This window comes from Lemur catta, chromosome 12 (assembly GCF_020740605.2).
Source record: "Lemur catta isolate mLemCat1 chromosome 12, mLemCat1.pri, whole genome shotgun sequence".
Taxonomy (NCBI): Eukaryota; Metazoa; Chordata; class Mammalia; order Primates; family Lemuridae; genus Lemur; species Lemur catta.
Window position 1 is genome coordinate 78027493 of NC_059139.1, and position 17968 is coordinate 78045460.

General features: G+C 39.9%; 1 protein-coding gene across 2 annotated transcripts; it reads left to right on the forward strand.

Annotated features, from left to right (window-relative positions):
• Window positions 1–5172: 5172 nt before the first annotated feature.
• On the forward strand, window positions 5173–10700 carry SRP19 (signal recognition particle 19). Of its 2 annotated transcripts, none has more exons than XM_045566174.1 (5): window positions 5173–5397; window positions 6449–6524; window positions 8290–8361; window positions 8452–8563; window positions 10133–10700. In XM_045566174.1, exons 1-5 carry the CDS (start codon window positions 5357–5359, stop codon window positions 10162–10164), a joined length of 333 nt encoding a protein of 110 aa, XP_045422130.1. In that variant the 5' UTR covers window positions 5173–5356; the 3' UTR covers window positions 10165–10700. The 2 variants fall into 2 exon arrangements, with proteins under 2 accessions (XP_045422130.1, XP_045422129.1); XM_045566173.1 differs by having other exon boundaries at window positions 5190–5397; window positions 10165–10700.
• The last annotated feature ends 7268 nt before the right edge of the window (window positions 10701–17968 follow it).

Consider the following 17968-nt stretch of genomic DNA (forward strand, 5'->3'; position numbering starts at 1 on the left):
TTACGTAGACAGTGTCAACAGATACTGTTTTACTTTTAACTTTGAAAAATACAAATTCAATTTTTTTAATTTAGTGGTAACCCCAATGTTTAAAAGAAGTAAAATTTCTCATCCAAATCACTAGCTAAACAATAACAACTAGGAATACTTGAACAAGATATCAAAGAACAAGAGGAAATGGGAGAGGGAAAATTATCAACAGTGAAGCACGAAATGATGGAATAAAAGTGCAACCACACTTGCACAGTTAAATGCAAAGAAAGCAGTCATGGCAAACTATGTTACTATAATTTTGGATAAAAGGCATCAAACATGATGAAAACAAAATGAGTATCAGTTATGAAGCTTTCTTTAAGCACCAAATGATATATCACCAAATATATGAAAGAAAATTACAAATATAAAAACCCCTGACCTCAAGCAGTCCTCCCACCTCAGCCTCCCACAGTGCTAGGATTACAAGTGTGAGCCATCGTGCCTGGCCAGCAATAGAATTTAATAAGAGTGTGTGGCCGGGTGCAGTAGCTCACGCCTGTAATCCTAGCACTCTGGGAGGCCGAGGCGCGCGGATTGTTTGAGCTCAGGAGTTCGAGACCAGCCTGAGCAAGAACGAGACCCCGTCTCTACTAAAAATAGAAAGAAATTATCTGGCCAACTAAAATATATATAATAGAAAAAATTAGCCGGGCATGGTGGCGCATGCCTGTAGTCCCAGCTACTCGGGAGGCTGAGGCAGTAGGATCGCTGAAGCCCAGCAGTTTGAGGTTGCTGTGAGCTAGGCTGACGCCACGGCACTCTAGCCCAGGCAACAGAGCGAGACTCTGTCTCAAAAAAAAAAAAAAAAAGAATTTAATAAGAGTGTGGATCTGGCATTGAGTGACAAAGATATTAGCTCCACCATCAATTTTCTCAGTGTATGTGTAACCACCGATTTTAATATTGGCCTTTATTCTCTGATTACTTAAATGGCTCTGTGAAAACAACTCAATGGTAATTACCCCACTCAAATTACCTTGTTCATTTTCCACTTTTTAATATATGTATGTATATCCTAAAGCAGGTAAACTACTTTAGAGTTTGGATTCATCTCTAAATGTACTCCTCTATTTTTGGTCATTACAAGAAACACTTGTTACAGCAATCATGTACATTTCAGAAAGAAGTAAGAGTTATTTATTTACATCAGGACCAAACTTAATCTGGTACCTAAGAAACTATAGGAAAGATTGAGAGAGAGGAGGTGAGAAAAGTCAGAGGCTTCCAGTCAGACTAGCTGAACATCTATGTTCAGCCCTCGTTAGCACGAATGAGCAAATTACCTAACCTCACTATGACACAAGATTTGGGGGAGATTCTTGTTTGTTTGGTTTGGTTTTTAGTTTGCTTGGGTTTTTTTGGTTTGTTTTGTTTTGTTTTTTTCATCTATAAAGAGAAAACCTATCTCACCTTGCTTGGTTTTCTGAAAAATGCCTTTGTAGGTGCGGAATAAACAGCTGCTGTTAAAATAGGAATGAAACTGTGTTTAGTTGAACAGAGATGCTGAAATACTGCTTTATAATCAACCTAAGCCATGCAAAAATATACTGGCATACCCAGACATATTGTGGGTTTGGCTCCAGACCACCAAAATAAAGTGACTCACACAATGTTTTGGTTTCCCAGTGCATATAAAAGCTGTGTTTACATTATCTTGTAGTCTATTAAGTGTGCAATAGCATTATGTCCCCCAAAATAATGTACATACCCTTAATTTTAAAATATTTTATTGCCAAAAAATTCCACCAATCATCTGAACTTTCAGCAAGTTGTAATCTTTATGCTGGTGGAGGGTGAGGGTCTTGCCTCAATGTTGGTGGCTGCTGACTGATCAGGGTGGTGGCTGCTGAAGGCTGGAGTAGCTGTGGCAATTTCTCCAAATGAGTCAGCAATGAAGTTTTCAACATCAATTGACTCTTCCTTTCATGAAGGATGTCTCTGTAGCATGTGATGCTGTTTGGTAGCATTTTACCCACAGTAGAACTTCTTTCAAAATTGGAGTTAATCCTCTCAAACCCTGTCACTGCTTTATCAACTAAATTATCTAATATATGAAAGCCTTTGTTGTCATTGCAACAGTGTTCCATGCATCTTCACCAGGAGTAGTTTTCATTTCAAGAAACCACTTTCTTTGCTCATTCATAAGAAGGAACTCCTCATCTGTTAAAAAAATTTTTTTTAATATCCAAATGCTCATGACGGTAAATCTGTTAAAATTTTATCATGAGATTGCAGCAATGCATTCACATGTTCAGGCTCCACTTCTTCTCTTTGTAGTTCCCTTGTTATTTTCAGCACATCTGTGGTTACTTCTTCCACTGCAGTCTTAAACCCCTCAAAGTCATCCATGGGGGTTGGTATGAACTTCTTCCAAATGCTTGTTAACGGTGATATTTTGACCTCCTCCCATGAATCATGGATGTTTTTAATGGCATCTAGAATGGTGAATCCTCTCCAGAAGGTTTTCCATTTACTTTACCCACACCCATTAGCAGAATCACTAAATGTGGCTGCTATATTCTTAGAAAATGTGTTTAAGTAATAAGACTTGAAAGTTGAAATTACTCTTTGATCAAAGGGCTACATAATGGATGACATATTGGCAGGCGTGAAAACCATATTTATCTCCTTGTACATCTCCATCAGAGATCTTGGGTGTCAGTTGGGTATGGTGACTCACTCCTGTAATCCTAGCACTCTGGGAGGCCAAGGTGGGAGGATGGCTTGAGGCCAGGCATTCAAAACCAGCCTGAGCAAGAGCAAGACCTGTCTCTACTGAAAATAGAAAAATTAGCCAGGCCTGGTGGCATGTGCCTATAATCCCAGCTACTCGGGAGGCTGAAGCAGGAGGATCACTTGAGCCCAGGAGTTTGAGGTTGCTGTGAGCTAGGCTGGTGCCATGGCACTCTAGCCTGGGTGACAGAGTGAGACTCTATCTCAAAAAAAAAAAGAAAGAAACAAAGAAAACAACAGAGATGTTGGGTGTGTAGCATTGTCAATGAGCAGTAATATTTTGAAAAGAATCTTTTTTCCTGAGCAGTAGGTCACAACAGTGGGCTTAAAATACTCAGTAAACCATGCTATAAACAGATGTGCTGTCATCCAGGCTTTGTTGTTCCATTTATAGAGCACAATCAAAATTGATTTAGCATAATTCTTAAAGGCCCTGGGATATTCAGAATGGACAGTGTGCATTAGCTTCAACTTAAAGCCACCAGCTGCAATAGCTCCTAACAAGACTATCAGCCTTTCTCAGGCTGGGTTTCTGGAAAAAAAAAGGAGGGGTCAGCCTGTGCTTTGAAGCTTTGAACCCAGGCATCTCTAGCCAAGGAATTCCTAGATGGCATCTTTTTCCAATAGAAGGCTGTTTTGTCTACATTTTAAATCTGTTGTTTAGGGTAGCCACCTTCATCAGTGGCCATCAGATCTTCTGGATAACATGCTGCAGCTTCTCCATCAGCACTTGCTGCTTCACCTTACACTTTTATGTTATGTAGATGGCTTCTTTCCTTAAGCTTCATGTATCAACCTCTGACAGCTTCAAACTTTCCTTCTGCAGCTTCCTCACCTCTCAGCCTTCACAGAATTGAAGAGAGTTAGGGCCTTGCTCTGGGTTAGGCTTTGGCTTAAGGGAGTATTGTGACTAGTTTGATCTTCTTTCTACATCACTAAAACTTTCTCCATATCAGCAATCTGATCATTTTCGTGTTTATTGTAGTAATTTCCTTTTACTTTCCTTCAAGAACTTTCCCATTGCATTCACAACTTGGCTGTTTGTTGTGTGAGGCTTAGCTTTCAGCCTATCTCAGCTTACATGTGCCTTCGTTACTAAACTTAATCATTTTTAGCTTTTGATTTAAAGTAAGGGACGCATGACTTTTCACTTGAACACTTAGAGGCGACTACAGGGTTTTAATTGACCTAATTTCAATATTGTTGTGTCTCAGGGAATAGAGAGACTCAAGAGTGGGGTGGGGGAACACGGCCAGTCTGTGGAGCAGTCAGAACACATATTACATTAATTAAATAAGTCTACTGTTTGGACGCCACAGGAAAGTGACTCCCAATACTGGGAGCCTCTTGAGGTCCAAGAGGGTCTTTGACTTCACAAGAAAGAATTCAGGAGTGAGCTGACAGCATAAAGTGAAAGTGAAATTTATTCAGAAACTATAGAAAGTTCTACACCACAGACACAGCAGAGATAATTTCTCCCTGCAGAAGAAAACCAGCCCCCTGGTTCCTGTGGCCTTTCTATTTAAGCAACAGCTTAATTATAGGCTAAACAAGGGAAGGAATACTCATGAAGGGATAGTGTTTCACCGGGTTGGTTCTAACTGGTTGGAACTTGCCCTGCCTCCATCTTGTTTTGAGTTGGGTAATTTGAAACTTTGTTTCGAGAATTCCAGACTCCACTAGGCAATGCTGCAGCAATGCCCAAAGCAGTACCTGTCAGTTCCCAGTCTCAATGGTGCCCCAAAACAATTACAATAGTAACAACAAAGATCACTGATCACTATAAGATATACCAATGAAAAAGTGTGAAATATTTCAAGAATTACCAAAATGTGACAAAAAGGCACAAGGTTAGTGCATTGCGTTGAAAAAATGGTGATTATTGACCCTGAGTTGCTAATAACCTTAAATTAGTAAAAATGCAGTATCTGCGCAGTGCAATAAAACAAAGTAGGTCTATAGTGAAATTTAGGGTAGAAGGTGTCCCTCTGAAGTCTAAAAGGTGACTAATCAAGTTTCTAACATTAACACGGTACACTGAAACAGTGTCAGCAATTTTGCTAGTTTCACCACTATAATAATCCCCTTTTGCCGAATTGAGAGTAAGCTGTCGGGCCCAGGGGCACATGAAAAGTAAACATAAAGAGCATTTCCTTGCCTGGTCTAACACGCACCTGCGCTCCGAAGTACACAGATGTCCCCGCTACAGCCCTGAGCCTCAACTGAGGATGCCCAGCACGACCCACACTCGGCAGCCAGTGACTAGGCGAGAGCCTAAACTACTAAACCCTGTCCAGCGACGGCGCATGCGCCTATAACGTTGCGAGCTTTGGGAAAGGAAGGCACCACGGCTTCCACGATCATCTCGCGAGAGAAGAGGTCTTCGCGCCACGTCAGAGACTAGAGATCCTGACGCCGAGCGACGGATGCTGGAACAAACGGGCAGTGAAAAACCAGGGACGCGGAGCCGCTTTGGTGGGGCAGCACTTCCGCCGGAAGAGCTCGCTGTTTGAGAAACTCAGAGCCGAGTTCCGGTCGGTGTTCTCCCTGCGAGTCTTGTGCTGGCGCCGTGTAGACCCCTGTGAGGATGGCTTGCGCAGCCGCGCGCTCCCCGGCCGACCAGGACAGGTGGGTCCTGGGGAGGTGGGTCCTGAGAAAGGAAGGGGCTTGCTGCGATGCCGCGGGTGCTGCGCCGCCCTGCTCCAGCCCTCGGCCTGGGTCGCCGCCCTTCGCCCTTCTCCAACCCTCGGCCCCGAGCTCGGCCTGGGTCGCCGCCCTTCTCCAGCCCTCGGCCCCGAGCTCGGCCTGGGTCGCCGCCCTTCACCAACCCTCGGCCCTGAGCTCGGCCTGGGTCGCCGCCCTGCTCCAGCCCTCGGCCCCGAGCTCGGCCTGGGTCGCCGCCAGCCGCCCTTCTCCAGCCCTCGGCCCCGAGCTCGGCCTGGGTCGCCGCCCTTCGCCCTTCGCCAACCCTCGGCCCTGAGCTCGGCCTGGGTCGCCGCCCTGCTCCAGCCCTCGGCCCCGAGCTCGGCCTGGGTCGCCGCCAGCCGCCCTTCTCCAGCCCTCGGCCCCGAGCTCGGCCTGGGTCGCCGCCCTGCTCCAGCCCTCGGCCCCGAGCTCGGCCTGGGCCGCAGGCTGCGCGCCTCGCCTTCCCCGGGCTGCTCGTTCCTCCGGGGAGTCTGCAGCAATAAGTAGGCTCTTCGCGGGTCCCCCGAAATTCCGACCTCAGGTAGTTCAGTGTTTACCTGTGCGAGAGCTAAAAGGCTCTGGGTGTTATGTGGGCGTGATACAGAATCTGAGAAACGTGTTCTTTTAATTCTTACGTTCAGAAATGCTCATATGAGTTCTTTAAAGTTTTTGATACCTCATACACCGTACTCTTTTTTTGAGGGCGAGGCCCACCCCTCAGGAACTTGTGACAGCTGTGACAGTTACCACATTGTTTTGTCTCTGTTTTTTTCCCCAGTCTTCTCTAAGGTTTTAATTCCTATTTTTTCCATTCAAGGTAGTGAATAATAACGTTTCCTTTTTAAGTAAGTTAAAGGTTGTAATTTAGAGAAAAACTGTTAAGTAAATAATATGGTATAGGTGTACACCGTCGATGGTGATGACGACGGGACTGGATGAATGAATTTTGGGGAATACTGATTTAGTGATATCGGATGTGCTTTTTCTGTGGCAGGTTTATTTGTATCTATCCTGCCTATTTAAATAATAAGAAGACCATCGCAGAAGGAAGGCGGATCCCCATCAGTAAGGTAAGTGGGTGGCTGGCATCTCAGTCCTTGAGGGGTTGGGGGAAGTTGTCCCTTTAGGGCCACAAGGGCTTCTTATACTTCACTGCATTTGCTTAGGGCTTGAGGAGAACAGCAACCAAGAATTGGGGTGCTTTCCTTAGTATTGGTGAAACCAGAAAAACATTAATTTGTAGCTGAAGGGATTTTTAAAAAATTGTTCTTAATGAGCCTGTGTTTGCAAAGAAGTGTGTGTGTGCTGGGGGCCGGGGTCTGTAGAGTTTACACTTCTTTTTCTAAGCCAATCATGACAATTTTCACCTTAGTAAAGGAAATTAAAATTATGGCGTTGTACAATATAACGCTTAGAATGCAGTGGAGTTTTTTAAAAGTATGTGAAAAAGACCTGCTGAAAGTTAAGCCCTGTTATCTTCATTATCTCTTTTTTTTTTTTTGAGAGGGGTAAAGTTGCTTTAAAATTAATACTTTTTAAAAGTAGACTGTTAAAGTTGTAAAAGATATGATTTCTTCCTTGTATGCTTTGGATAGAAAAACCCAAGTTTTTATAGTTGGCCTGGTGGCTTGAGTTTGGGAAGTGCCTAATGCCAAGTGAAGGCTTTTGTAGAAGCTTTTTATTTTTAAAATTGATGTCATATTCTGTTTTTAAGGAGTCATTTATAGTTTGTAATATAATGACAGATTAAAGGTAACTTGGTCTGAAGCAGTAAAGTTTCACAAAGTGCTACACCTGAGTAACCAGCACCCTAATTCGAAAACATTACCAGTATCCAGGAAGATTCCTTTATATCCCCTTCTAGTCACTGTCCCCTCCCTCCACATATGCAAGGATAACAACTGTCCTGACTTCTGACATCAAAGATTGCTTTTGCTTATTTTTGAATCTTATATAAATGGAATTATGTACTTTTGTGTCTTTTTTCACTGAACTTTAAGCTTATGAAATTTATCCACATTTTTGAGTGTAGTTGAATTTTTATTGCTCTGTAGCAAAGTTTGTCAGCAGCAACACCATTGACATTTTGACCCAGATAACTCTGTTTTAGGGAGCTGTCCTGTGCATTTTAAGATGTTCAGCAGTATCCCTGGCCTCTGCCCCACTAGATGACAAGTCCTCCACCTCCTCATCCCCAGTTTTGACAATCAAAAATGTCTTCGAGCATTGCCAAGTGTCTTTTTTTGGAGGCAGGAGGTTGGAATTCCCCTTCTGAAAACCATTGTTTTATAGTATTGCATTGTGTGACTAGATTACAGTCCTTGCTGCTCTTGATGGATATTGGGTTGTTTCTAGTTTGAGGCTGTTATAAATAGTGCTGCTGTGAACATTCTTGAGTTTGTATTTTAGTGAACATATTTTTGCACTTCTGTTGAATGCACCTAGGGGTGGAATTGCAAAGCCATAGGGAATGCATATGTTCAGCTTTAGTGAATACTGCCAGTTTTCTAAAGTAGTTGTATGTGTCATTGTTTAAATAGTCAATATTCACTAAACACCTACTATGTTTAAAATTCTATGCTTGGTGCTTGGGAATACACTGGTGAACAAAGTACCTGCCCTCAGAAGTCTGTGTTCTGTTGAAAGAGACAGACACATATGTATGCATCAGTATTACTCCCAGGAATTTTTTAAATTACAGTGGAAACAACTGTACCTAGTAAAAAAGAAAAGGTAGGGTTTTGATGTGTTTTGATTATAGTATTTAATACACACAACACTATGAGATATCTACTTAAAGCTTAGCTATTTCGTCTTTTTGTTTTAACTGTTCAGGCTGTTGAAAATCCTACAGCCACAGAGATTCAAGATGTATGCTCAGCAGTTGGACTTAATGTATTTCTTGAGGTATGATGTTATTCTTCATTATTTTACATACTCATCTCATTGATGCAATAACTTTCTTAAAGCCTGTTTCTTTTGTTTTATTTATATTAGAAAAATAAAATGTACTCTAGAGAATGGAATCGTGATGTCCAATACAGAGGCAGAGTCCGGGTTCAGCTTAAACAGGAAGATGGCAGCCTCTGTCTTGTACAGTTTCCGTCACGTAAGCTTTTTTAAATGAATGAATAGGGTTCGGGGATAGGTTATTTCTCTACAATACAAAAAGAAGTTCTAAAACTGAAAGGTAAAAATCAGAGATTGCATTCTACAGATTAATTGGGAAAAAGGACTACTGCCAATGGAGAGAGGTAAACAGTGGTTCTAATTTCTTTTAGATTAAGGACCTCTTTGAGAATGTGATAAAACCTACTAATTGTTTTCCAAAAAAGGTTGTTTTTGTGAACATCTTATGAACCTGTGGAAATCCATCATTGCTCCCAAATTAAGAGTATAAAATTATTCAGCAGTTGGATGTTACTTGCCATTTCAGATCTTAGAGACCCTTCAGGTCTGTTAATTGTAATTTCTATCATTAATCTAAAAAGCAATATTGAGTGAAAAAAGCAAGAGATATGCATAGTGTGGTACCACTTAGGTAAGTTTACCAAGTATTACTATTATTTATTGATAGATTTATATGTAATATTATCTGTTAATATAAATGTTTTTGAAACAGACTGGAAGGAAGCACCCACTCTTAAGCCAATAGTTACCTAATGGTGAGCAGAGGGAGTAGAGATTGGGTGATAGAGAAGACTATAGCATCATCTCGTGTTTTATTTCGTGAAAAACAATAATACAGTAAAACCGGTCATCAGTATAACAAAATGTTCTAGGTTTCGGGAAGATAAGTGTTTATTTACATGTTCTTTATTTTTCTGAATTTTTATTTCTAAAAAGTATATTTTAATTTTTATAAATGGATTCACTTTTTAAAAAGTTTTTCTTCAGTTTAATAACTCCTTCAGTTTAAACTCTTCCATTTAATTAAACTGTTCCATTTAATTAAAGTAAAAACAAGTTGTCAGTTTGTCTGACAACTTGTTTTTACTTTAATTAAAATAGTTTGGTTTTTATGTATCAAAACCTGTCAGGATTGGTCAGTATTGCTACAAACTTAAGATTCTGACTCAGGAGTGACAGTATATTCTGATTTTTTTTCCTTCTCTTTGATATTTCCCTATACTATATCTCAAAAGACTAAAAATAAACAAAAAACTTTTGATTTGACCAGTAAATAAAATAGTGGTAAACACTGGTTGAAAAGATGTCACTTCCTGTTTCCAATAAGAAACTAGTAACATTGTAAAAAGAGGAAAGCTGAGGCGCTTGATAGGGTAAGGAAGGTAGGTAAAATCTGTTGTATCCTAATGACATTGATTTTTGTTATAAAATTGAGAGACCCTGTGTTTCTGTAGCTTAAGATGCAATGATATTCTGACTCTTTTCAACTTATATTTAGATATATTTTGGTCTTCAAACCAATTACTAGGACCAAGACCAAAATTTTTGTCTCAAACTTACTGTTTTACATTTAGATTTTGTTTACTTAAATATTTTCAACATTGTTCTCGCTCTCAGTAAATTTTCTCCAGTAGAGGCCCCTACTTGAGCAAGTCACTGTCTTCACAGTCATTTGATTTTTTTTTAAATTACTTCAATTTTCTCAATATGATAGTTTCTTGGACTTTATGATATTAAAGATAATGACCTTTTATGTCTTATTTCTCAGATTATACACTAAGCCTAACTTCTGGTTCCTAGGTAAGTCAGTAATGTTGTATGCAGCGGAAATGATACCTAAACTAAAAACAAGGACACAAAAAACAGGAGTTGGTGACCAAAGTCTTCAGCAAGGAGAGGGAAGTAAAAAGGGGAAAGGAAAGAAGAAGAAGTGACCTAGTATGAGCACCATTTATGTGATAGTACTCCAAGAGACATGAATGGAGGCTTCTAATTTGTATCTGAGAGAAACAGAAGCTCTTTGCATTATTTTACTGAACTATGCATACTTGTGCCTCCCATCATCATCAGAGTTGACAATGAAATAAAGCTACATCAGAACTTTGCATCTCACTTTTATGCAGTAAAAAAGATTTCTTTTTTTGTCTTTCAATGTAGAGTTTTTGTGGAAGGAAGAATATTTTTAAATGGACAATGGACTATACAATAAGTTACTTGAAATCCTGTATCTGTTTGTCTTCTGTGTAAATATATGTTTCAGATAAATACATTTAATGAGATTGGAAATACACATTTTATTCACCTTTTAAGTTAATGAAATAAAATTTGGAACTGACTTTTGCAGCTTTTGCTTATGAACTAATTAATGCCAGTAGAGGAGGTAATTAAAGAGAATAAACTAGGTAATGGGAGCTTCAATAGTAAGCCTAAAACTAGAAGAAAGTGGTAAGTTCTCTTGGAGGTGGGAGTGGGGTCTATGAACAGCCAGTCTGTAGATCATATTCTTTTAATCTGTTACTGTAATTGAATTGTTCAATTGCTCGTTTTTTGACATAGGAAAAGTCCTGGATTTTAAGCTTTAAATTTGTTTATTTTATAGTTTTTAGAACGTTATTTTCATTGAAGTTCTAAAATTACCCTTCTTTTAGCACCTTCAGGTATACTTTCTTTCAAGAAACTATTGAGTTGGTGCTTCTGAATGTATTTCAAAGTACTGTTTCTGAAAGCGGTGATTTTGAGCTATCCTGATTCCTGTTCTTCCTGAGGCCTGGTTTAGCTTTTCCTTGAATTCTGTGAGCTACCTCACATATTAATATTTCCAGTACATGGTATTTTCTTTACATTTTTTATTGCTTGTGGTCAGACAATCCCAACTGATTTCAAAATAAGCAAACCCACAGTTATGGAGCTTTAAATGGGAGTATACATCCTGTCTGTATGAAGATGATCTGTTGGTGTGCAAGATGGAGTGTTAGAATTTCTACTTATTTTTTCACTCTAACAAATATTGGGTGAGTATGTGTAAAACAATTCTTAACATCCCTTTTTGGGAAAATTATCACTTAGGAATGTGTTTGTATAACAGAAAACAAGAGACTTGAGCTACAGTTTATTTTATTTTTTTGAATAACTTGAAATCCAAAGAAGGTTGTTACAGGTGCTGGTTCAGCTCTCAGTGATGCCTTCTTTGTATTTTTCCACTCCTGTTTTCCATGGCCTATTTCTGACATCCTTATGATTGATGTCTCAAGCTTGTAAACGGGCTGACACTTACATAAGAGTTCAAGTCAAGAAGAAAAGATAGCTGTGTCAGCCACTTTCGTCCTCCTTTAAAAGGAAAGCAAGAGATTTCTCAGAATTCCTCTCAGCAGACTTTCACTTAAGTTTCATTGTTGACAGCTGTGGCACATGTCCATCTCTGGCTGCAAAGGAAGCTGGGAAAATGAATCCAGTAGTACCCCTCATCCACAGGGAATACATTCCAGGACTCCCAGTGGATGCCTAAAGCAGTGGATAGCAGCAAACCCTACATGTATGTTATGTTTTTTCCTATGCTTACATACCTATGATGAAGTTTTGATTTATAAGTTAGGCATAGTAAGATACTATCAACAATAACTAACAGAACAGTTGTACTGTAGTAAAAATTACATGAATGTGATCAGTCAAAATATTTCATTGTACTATACTTGCCTATTTTCAGACCTCGGTTGACTAGGGGTAATGGGAACCATGGGAAGTAAAACCACAGATAAGGGAGACTACTGTTTAGAGCTTTTTCAGTTGTGACAGTCAAAGCAGCTAAAGAAGAATGTAGCTGAGAATGCATACTGGGGTAGCCAATTTAAAAGATTTGTCACAAAATGATGACTGGAATCTAAAATTGTTTTAGTTATGGGGCAATAAGGATTGTCAGTGCTGTGGTTTGTCCCTTCCAAAACTCACGTTGAAATTTAATTGCCATTGTATTGGTATTGAGAGGTGGATGGTGATTGGGCCATGGGGACTCCGCCTTCTAAATGGATTAATATCATCTCAGGAGTGGGTTTGTTACAAAGTGGAATTTGGCCAACTCTCTTGCTGTCTTGAGCACCCCCCTTGCCCCTGCACCTTCCACCAGGGGATGATGCAGCATGAAGGCCTGCGACAGATTTTGGTGCCATGTTCTTGGATTTCCCCATCTCCAGCCATAAGCCAAATACGTTTCTATTCATTATAAATTACCCAGTCTGTGGTATTCTGTTATATAGTAACATAAAACACTAAAACAGAGAATGTTTGAGAACTATTATTGTAACAGTGTATTGCTGTTTCTTCACATTGTTGAAATTGGTGCAAAATCAAACTTTTCTTTTTTGCCAATTGATAAGTGAAAAACGGAATCTTTAAAAAGTTTTTTAATTTAAAAAATTTTTTGTAGAGATGAGGTCTCACTGTGTTGCCCAGGCTGGACTCAAAACTCCTGGGTAAAGCGACCCTGCCCAGTAGCTGGGACTATAGATAGGCACACTCCACCTTGCCTGGCTGAAAAATGGAATCTTAATTAACAAGGTTGAGCGTTTATTCATATGCTGAAATGCTGTTTGTATCCATTTCAATGATTTGTGTTCACTTCCCCTGCCCACTTTTTAAGAACTTTATCAAAATTATACTTGTACATAATTTAAAGAGCCAGCTAGTTTTCACAGTTTGTTTCAGTTTTAGGGATTAACTTCCCTCTGTAGAAGAGGAGGATCCAGTTTTCCTTCCTCTTTTCTCCCCCGAGACACACATGCATGTTTCTCATCTTTGTGTCCTACCAATATATTTCATAATTTTAATCACTGTTCAGAGTTTATGTTCTTATACATTACATTCACACCTGAGCCATGTAGCTAGCACCTTTGCTACTCAATATGGTCTGGGGACCAGTAGCACTGGCCTCCCCTGAAAGCTTGTGAAAAATGCAGAATCTTCAGCCCTAGCACAGAATTCTAACTCATGGAACAAGATCTCCAGGTGATTCTGCACATTAAAGTTTGAGAAACACTGAAGTACACTATGGTTATCTTAGTTTTTCTGGACTTCTTATTTTCTTTGCAATTAAATATTCTTTCATTTGCTTAGATTTCTAAATACCGCTAATTGAACCACAAATTATCAGTCGTCAGAATGTCCTTTCACAAAGCTGATTCACATCAGGTAGTTTGTTAATTTCATCTTTATTCTGACACAGTGTCTCTGTTGCCCAGGAGCAGTGGCGTTGTAGCCTAAAGGCCTGGGCTGACGTGATCCATCTCAGCCTCCTGAGTAGCTGGGATTACAATCGTGAGCCACTGCACCCAGCCAACCTGGCTCTGATCCCTTACCCTTTAGAGCTACTGCACAGCTTCGCTTTAGATTCTCTCCTCACTGTGTGACTCGGTTTCATGCTTTACTCTTTAGGAGATGTGTACTCATGTATCCCATGTCGTCTTATTTTTTGCATTACTCCTTTGCTTTGTATAGCTTCATCTTCAGGATCTTCCTGAGAAAACTGCAAGGGAGGTAAATGTTCTTAGACCTTACATATCTGGAAATACCATCATTCTACCCTTAATGTTGTTTGGCTGGGTATGGGATTAGAATTAGAGATCGTTTTGTTTCAGAAGGTCAAGGTTATTGCTTCATGGTCCTCTGATCTCTTGTAGCTAAAGGGAAGTTCAAACTGTTCTTACTCATAATCATGATTTTGGTTCTCAGTATTCTGAAATATCACAATATTGTGAGGGTCTTTTTTACTCATTGTGTTGGGTAACAAGTAGACTTTCAATCTGGGAATTTGCATTCTTCAATTCAGGCAAATTTTTCTCAAAATTTCATTGATGGTTTTTCTCCCCTTCTGACTTTTCTTGGAACTCCTTATTTGAATATTAGAACTGCTGGCATTGTGCTCAAATTTTCTTTTTTCCCCTCTTATTTACTTTTTTTCCCTTTGTTGTCTGCTGCTTAGATTTCTTCAGCTTCATCTTCCAACCTTTCTATTGGATTTTCCATTTATCTTTTCAGCTTCTCTAGGCAGTTTTTTGTTATCTGCATGTTCCCTTTTTCTAGCACTCTATTCTTATATTTCATGGATGTAACTTCTTATTTCTCAGAAGGTATGATTTATATTCTTATCATTTTCAAGTCCCTTTTTTTCTGTTTTTATTTTGATCCCTGTCATATTAAGTGATTTGCTGGTTTAAAAGCAAAAGACCAAAAGTTAGTTGGAAGTTCTGCACACGTAAGAAGGGTTTGCGACCTGTGCTTCACTGAATTCTCCCAAAGGCATCTGGCTGGGATGCCTTTGGGAGAATTTTCAGTATCAGAGGTGATCCACTTCCCCAGAGAGGAGTCTTACAATATTCCAGGAGGATAAAGTCTGCTTATTAGGGTTCTGGGAGCTTAGTGGGAGAAGGCTAGGTGGGGGAAATTGGTCTCAGCATTTAGTCATTCCACCTTGTTTTAAATACAATCTCTCTCAACTCTGCTTATGTTTCCCACTCCAGAGATCCTTTTATTATCTCCAGAGGATAAACCTCCAGTTGTTTTTTTTTTCAATCTGGATGGGGATAGAATAGTTTTTCACCAATCCTCCTTACTTTTAGCTACCTTCCAACATTAACCATGATCTTGCCACTGCACTCCAGCCTGGACAATGGAGTGAGACTGTCTCTTTTTTAAAAAAAATTGCTCTTTGCAATTTTCTGGTGGTGGCGGTGACTCTGTATAGTCAAAGATAGACCAGGTGTGGTAGGCAGAATCATGTCCATTCCAAAGATGTCCACATTCTAATCCTCGAGACCTGTAACTATATTAACCTTACATGGCAAAAAGGGCTTTGCAGATGTGATTATGAATCTTGAGTTGAAGAGATTATGCTGGATTATCCAGGTGGGCCTAATTCACAAGGGGCCTTGTAAGAGGGAGACAGGAAAGCCAGAGTCAGAAGGAGTTGTGATGACAGAAGTGGAAGGCAGAGTAATGGGACCACGAGCCGAGGGATGCAGGCAGTGTCTTGAAGTTGGAAAAGGCAAGGAAATTAGTTCATCTCTAGAGTCTCCAAAAGCAATGCAGCCCAGCCAACCGATTTTGAATGTTTAACCTCCAGATAATACATTTGTGTAGTTTTAGGCCTCTAAATTTGTGGCAATTTCTTACAGCAGCTGTGGGAAACTGATTCACCAGTTGAATTAAGTATTAATAGCTAGGAAACTCTCTAGACCTTGGGGTTTTTGCCCTCAGTAGTCTCTACTAGTGGTTCTCAACCCTGGCCACATACTAGCATCACCTGAAGAGTTGGCATACTGGTACCTGGGTACCACAGTAGGTTGATTAAATCAGAACTTCTCCTAGTGAGGACAGGTATCAGTAGTTTTGGGAAGGTTCTCAGGTGATTCTAATGTGCAGCCAGCTCTGAAAACCTCTGTGTACTAAGTGTTAAGACAGCATTTACCTAACCCAGTGGTTTTATCTGATTCCTGGACCATCCACATCACCTGGGATGTTGAAAATGCAAAATTTGCAGCCCCTTCCCAGACATACTCAGTCAGAAACTTTGAGGCTAGGGCCTAGCAATCTGTTTTAATAGCGTGCCCCCGATCCTCATCCCAATAAATTCTGATGCACACTGAAGTTTGAGAAGAACCATTAATCTAACCAAAGAAATTCCTTAAATTCTCTATGAGGTTGTGTTGTAAGAGTCTTTAAGAGTTAATATTATAGTAATGAGCCAGAAAAAAAATTTTTTTTTGGCACGGTCTCACTTTGTTGCCCAGGCATGAGGACAGTGGCATGATCATAACTCACTGCAACCTCAAACTCCTGGGCTTAAGCAGTCCTCCTGCCTTAAACTCCCAAGTAGCTGGGAGCTGGGACTACAGGCACATGCCACCACACCTGGCTAATTTTTCTATTTTTTGTAGACATGGTCTCCTTATGTTGCTCAGGCTGGTCTTGAATTCCTGACCTCAAGTGGTGCTCCCACCTCGGCCTCCCAAAGTGCTGGGATTACAGGCATGAGCCACTGTGCCCAGCCCAGGAAAAACTTCTTGTATTCTCAAATATGTTTACTTTCCTACCATGCTGTATAGAACTATAGTATTAATATTTGATGGCTAAGGATATGAATTGTACCTGTGTTATTTTAAACACTATGATTCTAGACATATAGACATAAAGCAGATGTAGGAGCTGAAGCTGACCAAAGCAAACCTTTCAGAAGTAGGGTAGTGGCTCATGCATGTAATCTCAGCACTTTGGGAAGCCAAGGTAGGAGGATCGCTTGAGGCCAGGTGTTCAAGACTAGCCTGGGCAAGATAGTGAGACCCCATCTTCAAAAAAAAAAAAAAAAAACCAGCGGTGGTGTGTGCTATATAGTCCTGTAGTCCCAGCTACTCAAGAGTCTGAGATGGGAGGGTTTCTTGAGCTCAGGAGCTCAAGGTTGCAGTGGCCTATGATCATTGCCACTGAGTCCAGCCTGGGCAATAGAGCAAGACCCTGTCCCTATAAAAAAGAAAAAAAAAAAAGTAGGTATTTTTAATAAAATTCTCAAGTTTTTTATTCTTAGTACAGAATTATTTGGAGGCACATGTAAGAAATGTTTACCACATCAAAATGTGTGCAGTACACTATCATGAGTCTTTGTAATGCAATATACAGGTAGAAAGCAGTGGTTTAAGTTTCCTTTAAATAGTGCTAATTATTGGTAGAAACTTTTAGGTTGGTGTATTTTCTTTTCCTTGGTAAACAGTAACCACCAGGGGAAAATTATAAGCCACGTGAGGAATAGAGTTAATCAACAGTGTTATGGCTCACTCATCTGTATTTACTTAAAATTTTGCTTAAATAATTCTGGGCTAGGGAACCCCCCCACCCCCCCACGCCCACCCACCCCCGGCCACACACAGACAAAATACAGTGAAACATAACAGATATCTCGAGATCTGAATTTTATTTACATCCATTTCTATTCAACATATCACATCCTCAGGATAGGTGATAACTTACTTAAAGGCTATGCCCATTTTCTTCAGGCTATGGGTAGAAGACTCTCCCCAGAATAGCAGTAAGTTTGTTGATCTGAATGACTGAAGCCGTCAAGATAGGGAATAACTGCTGCAGGAATTGTTTCCTTGGTTTGAAAAATTTAATCTGTTTAGCAGGAATTCTGTAACTTTACATACCCTTGAAATACTATTCACGTAAAAATGTTTGTCTTCTAGCCACAGACTCAATTAGTTCTTCAAATACTCCAGCCATGGCAGTATTTTATTTGGGAAATAATATGAGACAAGAATTGTTCAACTCGTAACTTCTCTTGCCATTAACATTTACACTTCACCTGCCAAAAATAGTACATTTCTTGTAGAATGCACCATAGGAGAAAGCAGTGATACCAAGAGGTCAAAAATATTGCATTCAGAATATATTTTACTTAAGTAGTTTTAAAATGGATATTAGCCTATAATTATGAGCAATAGTAACTTTTATGCCTCCTGTCTTGTCTGATGATATATTCTGTATACTGACTGACTATATATGATAGAAGTTGCCAATTTTCATTTTTCTGACAACAAGAAAAGTGTACTTTTATTTATGGGAA

Bases quoted from the DNA above. Each gene is read 5' to 3' on its own strand.
- SRP19 (XM_045566173.1), top strand. From the start codon at position 5,357: ATGGCTTGCGCAGCCGCGCGCTCCCCGGCCGACCAGGACAG. The intron at 5,398-6,448 runs GTGGGTCCTGGG...TTTCTGTGGCAG, and splicing joins TCCCCGGCCGACCAGGACAG to GTTTATTTGTATCTATCCTG. The intron at 8,564-10,164 runs GTAAGCTTTTTT...TCTGGTTCCTAG, and splicing joins TCTTGTACAGTTTCCGTCAC to GTAAGTCAGTAATGTTGTAT.